The sequence below is a fragment of the Erithacus rubecula genome, assembly GCF_903797595.1.
Source record: "Erithacus rubecula genome assembly, chromosome: 16".
Taxonomy (NCBI): Eukaryota; Metazoa; Chordata; class Aves; order Passeriformes; family Muscicapidae; genus Erithacus; species Erithacus rubecula.
Window position 1 is genome coordinate 2534474 of NC_136668.1, and position 14352 is coordinate 2548825.

Here is a 14352-nt window from a genome sequence, read left to right on the forward strand (position 1 = left end):
GAGTGAATTCTCTGCTCAGTGCATTGTGTCATGTTCTGATTCTTCATGGCAGTGTATGCAAATAGGAGAATGGAACATAAGTGTCTCAGAGATTTAGTGTGGATGCTGAGCTTCAGCTCCCCTTCTCTGAGTTCTTCCTGAAGCTCTTTTCCTTGGTGTTACAGCAGCCAGGGGCCCTGCAGCTTGGCAGCCCCAGGGAGCTGCTTCTCAGTGGGAGTGACAGTGGAAAGCCATGGGGCTGGCCTGCTGCAAAGTCCAAAGGCCCTATCATCACAAACCATGCCTGGCTGCCATGCCAGCCCTGAGGGAAGGAATTTCTGTGTCCCTGTTTCTTTGTGAGCAAGTCACAGGCTAACTCTATTCTTGGTTGAAGTCCACAAGCAGAAGCTGAACTTGTAATTCTTTAAATCCTTGCAATCAGCAGTGATGGGCTGACCCTCCTCAGAAAAGAGTTTGTGACCAAAGCACGATTTCAGAGGAAGAATCTTTAAACCACCATGAAAGAAAGTTAATTTCTGTAACATCAGAACATTTCTCTTTGGCAAATGTTTCAGTGAGCCTAAGAACATTGCATGTTGTCTTCCTTCTCTTCCAGGGTGCAGGAATCCCTTTATTTTTGCAGGGATAAGGAGAAGTTTGTAGGGGAGGGGTGCAAGCAGACCTGGCTTGTGTAGACAGGGCCTGGGGCTGGCTGAGCATGATTGCTCCTGAGGATGGCACAGCTGAGCCCCTCACATTAACATGACTGCCTCCCACACCAGCTGCTAGGGGTGGGTATCTGCATGGGAAAGGACAGAGCCCAGTACATCCCAGCTCTGGTTCTTCCCATGGCAAAGGCCAGGGTGGGTGGCAGTAGGTGCCTTAAAGAGCAGTGGCAGGAACCAAGATCTTCAGCTAAGGGTCATTTCCACCTAAATTTTCTGAAACTGCAAGCTACCAGTGTCAGGGTGACCCCAGTCATGGGGAAACCACTCAGAGATAAGACAGCAACTGGGACTTCCTAGCAATTACGCTTTTAGCAATTCCCCAAAAAGCAGCGAACACACAGCTGGGGAGGCGGGGGGAGTAGGAACAGGAAAATGCTACTAACCTGCATGATGTCTGCAGTTTTAAATAAGAAGCTTCATGACTTCCTGAAGGGAAATTTTCTGAAAGATACAATCAACAGAAAAAACAAGCTTTGTCTTTTCAAATTTGCCTCTACGACCTGTTTAGTTTAGCATGACATGTACACCTCAGCTCTGCACTGGCACCAGAAGTGCCTCCCCAGCCTTTATGAATTCTGTCCTGCTGTTTTTCCAAAGTTAAGGCCATGGTTCACAGTTCTTCTATGAAGTATTTTGGATACATTTTTGCCTAATCAGCCTTTCCCAAGTTTATCCTCATGGGTTACATTAAAAGACGTTAAACATTTTTCCAGAAGATAGGGAAAGCAACCTCTCATATGTCAAATCAAGTAAAATGATAAAAAAAATCAGTGAATAATTTGAATGATCTGTAGGCTCCTTGACAGCAGACAGCATGGAAAAGAGACTCTGCCAGCCCCATGATTTTCATGTGGACTAGAAAATATAAAAACTTGTTTATGTGAATTAAGTGTAAGAGAAAGTTCAGATACTTTCATGATACTCTGGTATTGATGGGCACCTTGGGAGGGTGAGGGCAGGAATGGCCCTGACTGCCCTGGGCATGGCAGTGCTGCCCTTTCTGTGCCCACGAGGAGCAGATGGGCACCTCAGCTGCCCCCAGCACCATGGCAAGGGGAGCCCTGCTCTGCCACAGCCTCCTGCCCTGTGGCAGGGGCATGGCCACCACCCAGCGTGGGAGGGCTGGAGGGGAGGGGGCACAGGAGCAGAACATCCCAGGAGAGGGATTCTTGCCCCTGTGGGATTATGCACAAAGTGTAGAACCAAGCAGAGACATCTTATGGCAAACAAGCCACAGATTTATTGTGTAACTCACTGGGCAGGTGGCAAAGTGATGGAGAAAGTTGCTGTTCACTTCCCATCTTGGTGAGATGAGGGTGGATTTGCAGCAGGGAGATGACAGCACCTGACCTGCAGACAGCAATCCATGCACACACCTCAGAGGAACATGCACACAGGCACACCTGGTTAAGAGCCAAAAAAACCAGCTGCAAAATAACAAAAAAATCAAATTAGTGGAATTGCTGTAGGGATTGAGCTGAGATTCAGGCAGTTGCCTGGGATGGTAATAGCAAAGCCACTTGTCAGAGTACCTAACACCTACAGTGCCTGTTGGCCTGGAAGGGTTGGTTGGGTGCAAATCCCCTCCAAGAAATTTAGTCTGGCTGCAGCCTCAGCCCTGGCAAATGCTTTTGAAGCCAGGGATCAGGAGATGGAGGTCTTTGGCATGCACCACTCAGGTGAGAGATTTTCCTTCCACCTCTGTGCCACAGCATCCATTTCTTCAGTACCATGATTATTTTTGCTTTATCTGCACTTACTCAATAAGCTGCCAACTGGTTTCACTAGGAAGAAAACCCAGAGGTCTCCAGGACACTCTTGCCTGAAAATTTTGTTTCTAAGTGGAATTTGCATTAGCAATAGAAAACAAATACTTCGATTTTCTGGTGCTTCCTTCAGTGTTTTTTCTGCAGTACAGCTCTGCTGCCTGTTTACAGACTGCTGCATAACACTTGCCCTGAAGTACTTTGGGTTTGCAAACTTGAGAGAAGATGAATTTTTTAATTGTTTTTTTAACAAAAGCTGCTTTATGACCTGCCTGAAGTAAAAAACTGACTTACTTAACTGGCTACTCCCCGGTGCAGCTTCTCCATGCAGCTCCCTCCTCCATGCCTCATTTTAGGCAAAGAGCTTTTATGTGCCCTAAAAATTACACTAAAAAACACAAGCAGATGAGATTATCTACAAATAAATACCACAAACCAAAGCAATAAATATAGATGATGCTTTCAAAAGCTTAATCATTTGCAGTCTCCCTGCAACTTTGCATTTAAATGTCACTAATATCATCTCATCTATTTCAGTATGACAGGGTTTGCTGCCCCCTGGGCAGTCAGCCAGGTGCCAGCCTTTACTCTGCAAGGTTACACCTTTGGGGAATGCTGTGCAATTTGCAAATTCTCCTTCATCTGGCTCCATCCTACCTGTGTGATTTGATCTATGCAGAAAAAGTGGATTCTTGGAGCTACAGGGCACCCTTTCCTCCAGCTTCAGCAATTGAAGGAAGGTGGAAGGTTCCAGCACACTCTGCACAAGGGAGAACTCACTGTGTGTAAAGCAAATCAACCCAACCACTGATTCAAGAGATACTACATGTGCTGATGCTATACATTATGCCATGACCCACATTTGGGTTTTTTCAGCTGTGCTTAATTGCTCTGCTAAGTAAGGAAGAGCACACATGAGAAAATGGCCTGGAAGATGTGTGATGGTTTCTCCGTGAGAAGACAATGCTGGGATAGTGTTGGAAATGAGAAAATGGTTAGTAGGGTCATCCAAAATCAGGCCAAGGGCAAGCTGAAGTTATTTAAATCACCTCAGTTAAAGTATGCCCTGGACCTCCTGAGTTCTGACACTGTTTCTTGATGCCATGATCCCATCTTATTCCTCTACAAATCCTCCACCTGCCACAGGGATCGATTTGGCTGCTGAAGCAAATCTGGGAATGTGGCTCAGTTGCCTTTCTTTGCTCAAACTGCCAGGGAGAGGGAGCTGAGCGTGAGGAGATTGGAGGGAAAGGAAAGGCACTGGGAAAAGTGGGCACCTTCCTTGCCAGCTGTGCTGGGTCCCCTTCCCATCCTGAGCCAGGATCCTGTGGGATGGCAAAGCAGCTGGGTGGGAACATCTCCCCTCCTACTGCTGGCAAGCTGCCCCTGGGATGGCCCAGCACCAAGGTGAAGTTACTGGCTGTTGAACTGGAAAGGCACAAATTCAGCCCAGATAAAATTATGGATTGGCATTTCCCCATTTCCGACAGACACCTGGGGTTCTGTGTCCACTCTGACCAGCATCACTGGGCTCATGGCTGTGCTGTCCCAGCACACCAGCCCCTTTGGGAAGGACAGGTTGACTAAGACTCTTGGAAGGAGCTGTTTTGTTCCCTGCAGGTCCCATGCTCCAGTAGCTCTGATCCCCTCTTACAAGACCCTCCTCAATGCTGTTTCTCACTTTCCAGGTATCATTTTCTGTCCCCACAACCCAAACAGGTACATGTCAGCTTTTCCCATCAGCAGATTCATGTTGCTATATCAGTAGTTTGGAGAATGAGTTTACCTGCCTTTGGGGGTAAACCATGCTCTCCCATGCATGGTTTGCAGAGTGGGGTGATCCCAAACCAGTGGAACACTCTCCACAGCCCTCTATAGCCCTGTGATCCTGCTGGGACCACAGAATCTTTCCTGGGGTCATGGTGCATCCTGCTGCAGCAGCTTGGCTCAAGGGAGGCAGGGACACCTTTGGGCAGGTGGACATCTCACCCTGCACTGTGCAGGCTCCAGCTGCAGTGGTGGCAGTGCTCCAGGCTCCTACCTGGCTCTGACCCAGCCTCTCGTGGGTGAGCTGTAGCACAGGGCTCCATGGTCCCTGCATGGCCCAGGGACCACAAGGAGCCTTGCAGGAGGAGATGTCCAGGTGCCTGCAGGTGCCATGTCATCCCCCACGAGACACCAACACTCAAGGAGGAGTCTGGCAGGCATCCAGCCATGCTAGAGCTGACCTTCCACATATCTGTCTTTGTGGAGACCAGGAAAGCACCACTGGATATTTCTCTGCACGTAAGATCATGACTTGACTCTACTCAAGCCTTGCAACACGCTTGGCTCAGTTCTGCAAATGTCCATGGCTTTCCACATGCAGCACGTTACAATCATGCTTGATCATACATAGATCCCTGAACACTGAAAATAAGTTCTCATCTACCCATCCAGTACCTCCTTATCTATCAGGTGATAAAAATCTGCATGTTTATCTAATGTTATTCAACGTATCGAGTCCTTGTTACGTAGTTCTGTTTGCCGTCTGTCTCCCACTGCATCCTCTTTTGGGCAACATACCTATATTTGGTATACTGGAGACACGGGTCCTTCTCCAGGCTATAAAAATGGTGCTGTTTCCAGCAGAGAGGCAGAGAGACCCTGGCCACCCAGCCCAGGCAGCACAGGACGTGCCCAGACCGCGGTGACAGAATGCTCCCCTCGCTGAAGACAGCTTGCACTTTGCTCTCCCTGCTCCAGCTCATCTCCTCCAGACCCATGACACCACCTACACAGCAAATTCTGAAAGAGATCATCCTCCTGATCCAACAGCTCAACTCAGGAGTGCAGGTAAATGCTGCTACACCTCTCAGCTTTGCTTTGCTTTCTGACCTCAATATTGGTGATGATGATGGTGATGTTCTTCAGTGTCCAAGGCCAGGTACCAGGGTCTGGTGCCCACTTGGGTGGCAGGAGCCCTTCCTGCTGGCTCATTCCACTCCATCCTACCTACTGCTTGGGCACCCTGGCCCATTTCAGCCTAGATTTTGTGTGATCAGCACTTGACTTGGTGGTACAAGCAGCTGCTGGGGTCAGATCAGATGAAGTTTTCCACCTGACATTAGGTACTTTTCAGAAAAAAAGTGCTAAGGAACAAGAAAATGTTCTGTGTCAGGGTGACAGAGGCAGCTGGGGTACATGGACATGGTGGTCTGGGCAGTGTGAGCTGCCATGGGTTCCCTGCTCTACTCTCACTGAGCACACAGGGATTCTCCTGCACCTTCCCAAACAAGTGCTGTGCAAACCCAGGTCCTGTGTCCAGGAGCCTGTTTGGAAAAAATTTGCTGAAAGATGGATCTAAGAGATGGCACCACCAAGGGTGCATCCATGCCATGGCTGCTGGACAGGGATGGTGACACGATGCCCCTCCCTGGGAGAGGGCCCTGCAGGTGACTTCTTGGGGGTGATCTCATGAGGAGGGTCTTACAATGACATTCTCATAACCATGGCTCTCCCTGTGTTGCCTCTCCAGGTCCCCTGCAATGACACCCGAGTGGCACAGGTTGCCTTCACGGATCGACAGGTAAACACCAATGCAGAGATGCATTTATCATAAACCCAGACACAGCCAGGGCCTCTATGGGGCACAGCACTTGCAGCTGAGGTAGATGTATTAGTCATTGAGGGGCTGCTCAGTGCCCCTCACTGGAGAGAGTGCTCAGCCTGATGCTGGTTGTGCCTCCAGCCCCCCCAGCCCCAGCCCAGGGCACTGCTGTAACATGAAGGCAAGTTAGGAAGTCACTGTGGAACCTCCTGCCAGTCCCAGGCACCTGACCAAGCAACTTCAACTCAATTCTGCTGCATGATTCTAACCATTCCCCTCGTGTTCCCCAGCTGCCAGAGCAGGAGCTGCTGTGCCAGGCAGAGAAGGCCCTGGCTAAAGTCACCAGGTGCAAGAAGATCTACGAGCCACTCATCACCAACCTGAAGAGCCTGCATGGCAAGAAGGTAGGCAGGGGTTCCTGTGCCCCACACTGAGGCAACCACAGGGCTGACCAGAATTTGTTCTCTTGGATGGGGCCAGAGCTGGGCATTGCAAACCTGCCAGTGCTGCAGGTTATTCTGCCTCTGTGGGAAGGGGGTGACAGTTCCCAGCAGCCACAGCCACCTCAGACCATTGGTCATGGAACTCACTGCTGGGCTGAGCAAAGGGCAATTCCTGAGCTCCAGGGCCAGCATCCTCACCACTCTGAGCTATTTGCCGTTATTTATGAGACAACAGAAACAAACAAATCATCAGTCTGGGCTGCGAGCCTGGCTACCCACCGTCCAGCTGCTAAACCCCGCTGCCAGCTCTAATGTATTCCCATTTTTCCTTCCCCAGAGCTGCTCGCTGAGCGATGACAGTGAGATTTACCTGCGGCACTTCTTGCCGGCGCTGGGGAACTTCACGCAGGGGCTGTACAGGCTGCAGGGCTCATCGGCTGCGCAGTGATTCGGGCACCCGCCCCGCCCCGGGCTCTCTGCCTCTGCAGGAGCTTTTGTGGAGCCATTTGGTTACGTTTTGTTTCGTTTTTTTCCCTTTGCACTTTCTTTTCGTGCACTTCTTCAGCCCTGCTCCAGCCAGTTCTCACAGCCAGAGGGTTCGTCCCGGGGTACTCGAGCTGCCATTGGAAACGGCACTTGGCACTTCCCAAACTCTCCGTCCAAGCGATAGATGTTACTCAGCCTTAGCAGGAGAGGTCTCATGGGCACCAGGCTGCCCGTAACTCACCCAGCTGGGATGTGCCAGCAGCTGGGATGTGCCAGGAGCTGGGATGTGCCAGCAGCTGGATGTGCCAGCAGCTGGGATGTGCCAGCACTGGGATGTGCCAGCACTGGGATGTGCCAGCAGCTGGGATGTGCCAGCACTGGGATGTGCCAGCACTGGGATGTGCCAGCAGCTGGATGTGCCAGCACTGGGATAAAGGTTTCCCAGCCGGGAGCAGCAGAGCACCTGGAGCAGCTGCCGAGCAGCTCTTAACTCATTTATCTGCTCCTGCAGCACCTACCAAAATCAAAACCAGATTATCTGCTTCCTGTTCCCCTTAGAGACGGGAGGTTTCTTGACAATCATCTCCTCTTCCTAAGAGATCGAATCTAGGCTGAAATGATGAATTTTTCACGGATGTGGGGGAGGCTGATTTCTGGGAGCAGAGCTGGAGAAGTGCAGCTAGAGCTAGGAGGGGCAATTGAACAGTTATTGCAACTTCAATGTCTCTCTTCTATTGTATGTGGCTTTTAAGTTATTAATGCTGAAGACAGGAGAGTCTGTAGGATAACTTTAAATCTAATGGGTGCTCACTGGCATCATACTTCTGAAGTTTATTTATTATTCTATGTTATTTAAATAACTTATTTTTATAGGGTGTAATCTAAAGATTCAAGACCAAAAAGTCCTGGCTGGTGAAAGCTTTTCTTTGCTTGGGATCCAAAATAAAAAGCCAGTATTCAAGGTTTATTTTGAAATTACATGGTAGATCTGTGGAAATACAACCTTATTTAAAATATTGCTACCTCATTTTAGGGAACTCTTACTGCCTGATTGCCTTTGCACAACAATGAATGAGCATGTGCTGATTGGTAACTTATTGTTCTTCTCTCTATTTAAAATATTTTTATTATGAGAGTTAATATATTCAAATTACTATGTATTTGAATGTCTTCATTTTTCTACTTTGTTCATATCAACTATGCACTGATTTTATTGAAGTGTCCCTGGGCTTAAGCAATAAACAACTGAGTAAAGAGCTCTTTGTGTCCACAGTTTATGCTGTCAATTCCCTCTTACCTTCAGCAGCTAATGAGGAGTGTTGGGGCAGCTGCTTCCTTGGTCAGGAATGCTGGCATTTTTGGGACAATGTATAGTAAATGTACCCACTCTGCCACCAAGGGCAAGGCCTCGAGAAAGGAAAGGCAGCAAAGAACCCACCTGGCTTGTGGCTGATGAAAGGAAGGGCTGGAGAAGGAAGGATGAGAGCCCTTGTTTGGGAAGAGGGTCTTGTGCATGGGGCCAAGGTGGAGGGGGATTTTGGGGTGCAGGTTGTGGTCTGGGGGCAGTGGGGGCTGGAGGGGCAGCCACAGGAGCCAAAGTGCAGCTGCAGGAGAGGGAAAAGATGGGTCCAGCCTTTGGACCAGAACCTGTTTAGTGCCAGCAGCACACATGTAGGAAATAAATCCACAAAATAACTGCTGGAAATTGTCATATATGCTCTAAATGCATGAAATAGGGGCTCAACAGCAGCCTTGGGGTTTGCCCTGGGTGAACCCCAGCACTGTTGGTGCCAGGCATGGCAGGAGGAGAAATGCATGAGAACAGAACATGAACAAGCCTTGGGCACAGGGTGTGACCTGTGGGATGGTGCTGTGCAGGGCCAGGGGCTGGAATTATGACCCTTATGAGCCCCTTCCAACCTGTTCTGTGGTTCCCTGGCTCTGTGATTCCATGATCCCTGCTGCCATCAGCTGCCAGGCACCACAGGCAGGGTGTGACAGCTGGGCAGACCCTCAAGGCCCTGTCCTGGTGGCTGTGCTGGGATGTTTCTGCTTTGGGACAAAGAGCTGAGCCTGTGGCTGTGACTTCTGGCAGAGCCCAGTCTCAGAGCCACAGGGATATGAGAGCCTGGGCAGGATCCTTGTGGTGTGGGAGATGCTCCAGATCACAGAGCCCAAGGAGCTCCAAGAGCAGAAAAACTGAGGGCACATTTCTGAGTCAAGCACCTTTCTTGGTTAGGGAAACAGGGCAGGGATGAAGGTACAGCCAGGGCTTCAGGAGCAGGGGGACCCCACCAGAGTTGGAGCTGTCCCTTCACGAGAGATGGGGATATCTCTGCCATCCCACCCTTGGGAAAGGACATGGGAGTCTTTTCATTTGCTGCTGTGTTGGATTATTGGCCCTGGATGGATGTCAGGGTCCCACCACAGCACCCCTGTCAACCTCAGCTGGGCAGTGGGGAGAAAACATAACAAAAGGCTTGTGAGCCAGAGTAAGGACAAGGAAAAAACCATCAGCAGTTACTGTCATAGGCAAAACAGATTCAACTAGAGGGAAAATTAGTTTAATTACTTAATTATTCAATTTCTGGTCAACCAAATCAGAGTAGGATAATGAGAAATAAAAACTGAATCTTAAAACACCCTAACTCCAGCCATTCCCTCCTCCCAGGCTTAACTTCTCTCCTGGTTTTCTCTCCTTTCTCTGCCAGCTGCAGGTGTGCAGGGCTTTTCCCCAGGCACTGGTCCTTGGCCAGCAGCAGGTCCCTCTTGGAGCAGCTGGACTTGGCTCCATCAGGCATTGGGAAATCTTCCAGCAGCTCCTCACAGAACCCAGTCTTGTAGCTCCTCACCACCAAAACCTTGCCATGCAAACCCAACACAACTGGTGACTTTCTTATCACACCGTGATGCAGTTTTCCACCATGATTCAGCCTGAGTAGAAGAAAGTTTAGCTTTTTCTGTGATTTGAGCATTTTCTCTTCACTGATTGCAGTTTTAGAGCTTTCCACCATGGTCACTGGGGAAATTCCTGTGTCTGCAGGACAGGGCTGCTGCCTCCATCACCTTCTCCAGCATCGCTTTTAGGCAGGGATCCTACCACCAGCACTCATCCCAGACTAGTGGGACAGCTCTGGGCATGCTGGTGAGGACCCAGCATGCCTGGAGGCCATGGATGCAGTCACACAGCCAGAGCAACTCCCTTATCTGCTCTCCATAACAGGGGGGTAGGAAACAGTTCAGCTCTCCACTGGCAAATCCCTCACAAAACTCTTTCTGTGTCAGTGACTTCACCTAACTTCATCTGGGGCATCTCAGAACCAGACAAACAAAACTACTCTCAGTCTGGTTGCTCCCGGATTCATCAAGTGCACACAGTTTGTTATCTAGTGGTGAGTTGCTGTTTGAGTTAGAAAAATCCCTATTAGTTATTACAAAACTCCAAAGTCTCCCAGCTCAGCGTTTCTCGGTGCCGTTTCCTGTGGCAGCACCGGTGGCAGAGCCCTTTGTCTGAAAACTCAGCCTGTTGTTCTCCAAGCAGGACAAGATGGACAGGGCATCTCCAACTCCTTGAAACACTGGAACACGGCCACAAACCCCCAGTTGCCCAGCAGTGACACAGCAGGACACCCACATCATCTCCCTGCACAGCCCTGTGGATGCCACGCTGGTTTGGGGATCCTGTTTGGACAGGAGGGTCCCCAGCTCTCCACAAAGCCTCCAGGTGATGCCCTGCTCCTGCCCAAGTCTGTCCCACACAGCTCTGCCATATTTTCTGCTCCTCCCCAGGTTAAGAAACTCAGGGATGGAAATCAGTGTGCAGATGAAGGATGCTTTACACGTTCAGGAGATACTCAAACACAATAGAGGAACGTGCAAGATGCTCAAAGGAAAATAAAAAGTGTTGCTATTGGAGTGTGCCAGAGCAGTGGGCTACCCAGTTCAACCACTTCTGATTCACAGTGTAGAGATAGGGAGATACAGAGAAATGGAGAATCCTCAAACCAGGCAGTTTATATACTGTATATACTTGGCTCCTGCCACTGTCACCTTACAGTGGAAATTTCATCATGCAAGATCAGAAGGAAATTTTGACTTGCACAAAAAAAGAGCTGTTGCTCTCCTAATTGGGAGCAAATTTGGAAAGTGCCTATAAGGGAAAAATAAGTTTTTCCCTCTGGTTCAGCAATTTCACAGTAATAAATTGAGGTGCTTCCTCCAGAAAAGCACACACGGCTGCAGCTCACGGGACGAGCCAGAGACTAAGAGCTGAGGAGGTGCAGCCAAAGCAGGCCATGAGCATCCTGGCCCAGGTCCTGCTCACCTTCCTGGTGCTGTCAGCCTGCCTGGGAGATGTGCTCACTCTATGGACACACACACTACGGACCAACATGCTGAAGGAGAGCATCCAGCTGCTGGACCAGCTCCAGCAGGTGGAGGTAGGGCTGGCTGGTGCTTTACCCACTGCTGGGAGGGACAGACTGTTCCACCAGGCTCAGAGGGACTGATGCTGAGCCAGAGGAAGGTGGTGAGCACAGGGCTCACAGTGCTCCTGGTGCATGGATGGAGGTTGTGTGTCTGGTGTGTGTGTGCCAGAATGAATCCTGGCTGGAGCCTGACTGCTCCTCTCCTTTGTGTCTTTGTAAAGGTTTCCTGTAACAAGATGAATGTGACAAATATTTTTGCAGATTATAAGGTAAGAACAAACCCCAGCCATATAGCCCTGGTGGGTACTGGGAGGATGCTGGGGGCTGGAGGAGAGCACAGTGCAGTGGGAGGCAGGTGAGGAGCCTGGATGCTGCCTGTCCTGGTGTGGGGCTGTGGAGGAGCAAGGAGCCCACTGGAGCACAAACACTGAGCTGCCCATCTGGTTCTCACCACTCCTGGTGCCCTGCACAGCTGCCCTCACCTTCCCACATCCATCTCCACCTCCAGACAAAGCAGCATTGGTGGCTTCTGGCCACCCTGGGGACATGGGGAGGCCAGAGGATGGGGAGGGCTGGGCACCAGTGATGGGCAGCAGACAGTGGTTTCAGCTTTCCAGGGAGAGGAACATCTGCCTTTGCCTGTCACCAGCTCAGACCCCTGCAGACACCTATTGCAAAGCACTGGGTAGACACAGAATCCCTCCCTAGCCCCTTATCTGGGGGAAGGCTCTGCAGTTAGTACAAGATTTAATAGCAGATAACAAGGCCTCTTTCTGCTCTGAAAACTGCTGCCTAAGCCCAGCTCTCCTGCCCCTGAGTTCCTGTTTTCACAGAAAGCCCATGCCCTGACCCTGTGCCACACCCACTGAGGGCACAGCAGCCTCCCCTGGGGGCTGGGGCTCAGCACCCCTCAGGGGACCCCCACACCCCTCCTGCCACAGGGAGCAGCCCTGGGAGTGAGAGGTGATGCTGAGATGCTGCACAGCCCTCACCCACAGGTGCCCAAGCTCACAGGGATGGACTGGTCACTGGTTTGAAGATACTGTTTGTGAAAGCTGAGATGGAGCAGGCAGCACTGGGAACATCCCCCAAAGAAGAAAGTCAATTTTTTTTTTAATTGCCACCAGCGCTTTATTAACTCCTCATCTTCCAGGTGTCTCTGCTCTAGGACTTCTCAAAGCCCCTAATGAAGGCAAACTCTTCCCAGGTGCTTTTGTTATTCCTGCAGCACCTCTGCCTGCTCAAACCAGCCTCACTGCCAGAGACCCTGCAGGGAGCAGCTTCACAGGGTCCCACATCCACACCTGCAGCAGGAGAACCATGCTCCAAGCCCAGGGGTGCTCACTGCTGTCCACTGCCACACCTTCTGCAGGGGCTGATTCCTCCTCAGCAGGAAAGGGATGGGAGCACAGGCTGGTGTGCAGAGATGGAGATGGGAAGCTTCAGGGAGGCTTTGGCACCTCAAACCACTATTATCACATATCCTTTAGAACAGAAATACATTATTTGTAGTGCTTTAATCTGCTGCTAAGAAGCCATGATTATACAAGAGGTTTTTTTAAAGTCATGTGTCTTTTCCCAGAGAGAAAACAACATGGAGATCTTATGCAAAGCTGCTACAATTGCTCAGGAGGGCCAGAGCTGCCACAGGTACCTCGAGGGCATTTACTACAACTTGCTCAGCCTGGTCTGGGGGAGCAGAGCAAGGCACAAGGTGAGGCACAATTCTCCCTGCCCTGCCCACAGCACCCCAGCTTCTCCCTTGGGCATTTTTGTTTTACTCTCCCCACCACTGCTAGCAGCCCAACCCAAGCTGCAGAATGCAATCCCACCCCAGCAAGCTTTTCAACAGCCCCTTTTTCCCATTCCAGAAGCCATGCCCTGCAGCACCAGGCAGCACCATCTCACTGAAGAATTTCCTCAAGGAATTACACCAAGTCCTCCAAGAAGAGTTTAAGAGTCAGAAGTGAAAGACACTTCTTTTGTTTTAAGCTGTCACACTATTTTTCCAAACATTATTTATAATAATTCTTTAAATAAATATATTTTTGGACTAAATGTGCTGGCATTGTATGGGATGTTATACAAGGCAACAGTTAAGAGAGTTCTAAGTTTATGCTAAAGTACATGCTTGAGCTGCAAAGGGGAAAGCCAGCTCAGGCATGTACAGCTAAGCAAGTTCTCACTTTACTCATAGGCTGTATTTTAACGTATCTATATATGTGGCACAGCACTTTATGGCCCAGGAGTGCAGAGGCCAGGACTGTGCAGGGTTTGGTTCATGCAGCAGCTGAGCCACAGGACCCTGGGCAGCTGCAGAAGCTACAGAAAACCTGGTACCTGCAGGCTGAGCAGGCTGGGGACCCACCAGCACTGCCAACCAAACTGCTCATGCAGCAGAGGAAACAGAGCTGAACATTTCCAACACTGCAGGTGAACTGACACCAGCTGCACCAGTACAGGGGGCAGCTGGCTTGTGTGACACAGGAGACAGAGCCAGGAGAGCTGCAAAGCCTGCCCCCTCTGCAATGCACACATCAGGAGGGGCAGAGCAGCAGCACTGACCACTGCAGGGCCCAGAAACTGCTCTTGTGGTGCCCTGGCTCAGCCCAGGACCTCCTCAGCTGAGGATGGGCTTCAACAGGGGCTCAAGCAGCTCCTGAGGAACATCTCTAGATCTGCAGGCTTATCCCACTTATTTTCTCTATAGTCTTGCAAATAATCCTCATTCTGCCCTGTCCACCTCCTCCACATGGCCCTGGGGCTTGGCAACGAGCCCCCAGCACACCCCAAACTCCCTGCACAAACTTCTCCAGGGTGCAGTGCAGCTCAGAGCTACAGAGGCATCTCACTCACCCTTCCTCACCCAGCTCCTGACAGAGTTAAAAAATCTGCTATGTATAATGTTATTTAGAAAACACACACAGGGTGGAA

At 50.3% G+C, this 14352-nt stretch overlaps 1 protein-coding gene across 1 annotated transcript; it reads left to right on the plus strand.

The window, feature by feature from the left end:
* The first annotated feature begins 5059 nt into the window (after positions 1–5059).
* LOC306808979 (uncharacterized protein) lies at positions 5060–6976 on the plus strand. Its single transcript, XM_079320031.1, has 4 exons — positions 5060–5308; positions 5991–6041; positions 6353–6466; positions 6843–6976. Exons 1-4 carry the CDS (start codon positions 5171–5173, stop codon positions 6951–6953), a joined length of 414 nt encoding a protein of 137 aa, XP_079176157.1. The 5' UTR covers positions 5060–5170; the 3' UTR covers positions 6954–6976.
* The last annotated feature ends 7376 nt before the right edge of the window (positions 6977–14352 follow it).

What these genes read in the sequence shown, in the direction of transcription:
- LOC306808979 (XM_079320031.1), top strand. Translation starts at nt 5,171, where the DNA reads ATGCTCCCCTCGCTGAAGACAGCTTGCACTTTGCTCTCCCTGCTCCAG. An exon ending in AGCTCAACTCAGGAGTGCAG is followed by an intron (nt 5,309 to 5,990) that starts GTAAATGCTGCT and finishes TTGCCTCTCCAG; the next exon opens with GTCCCCTGCAATGACACCCG. An exon ending in AGAGCCTGCATGGCAAGAAG is followed by an intron (nt 6,467 to 6,842) that starts GTAGGCAGGGGT and finishes TTCCTTCCCCAG; the next exon opens with AGCTGCTCGCTGAGCGATGA.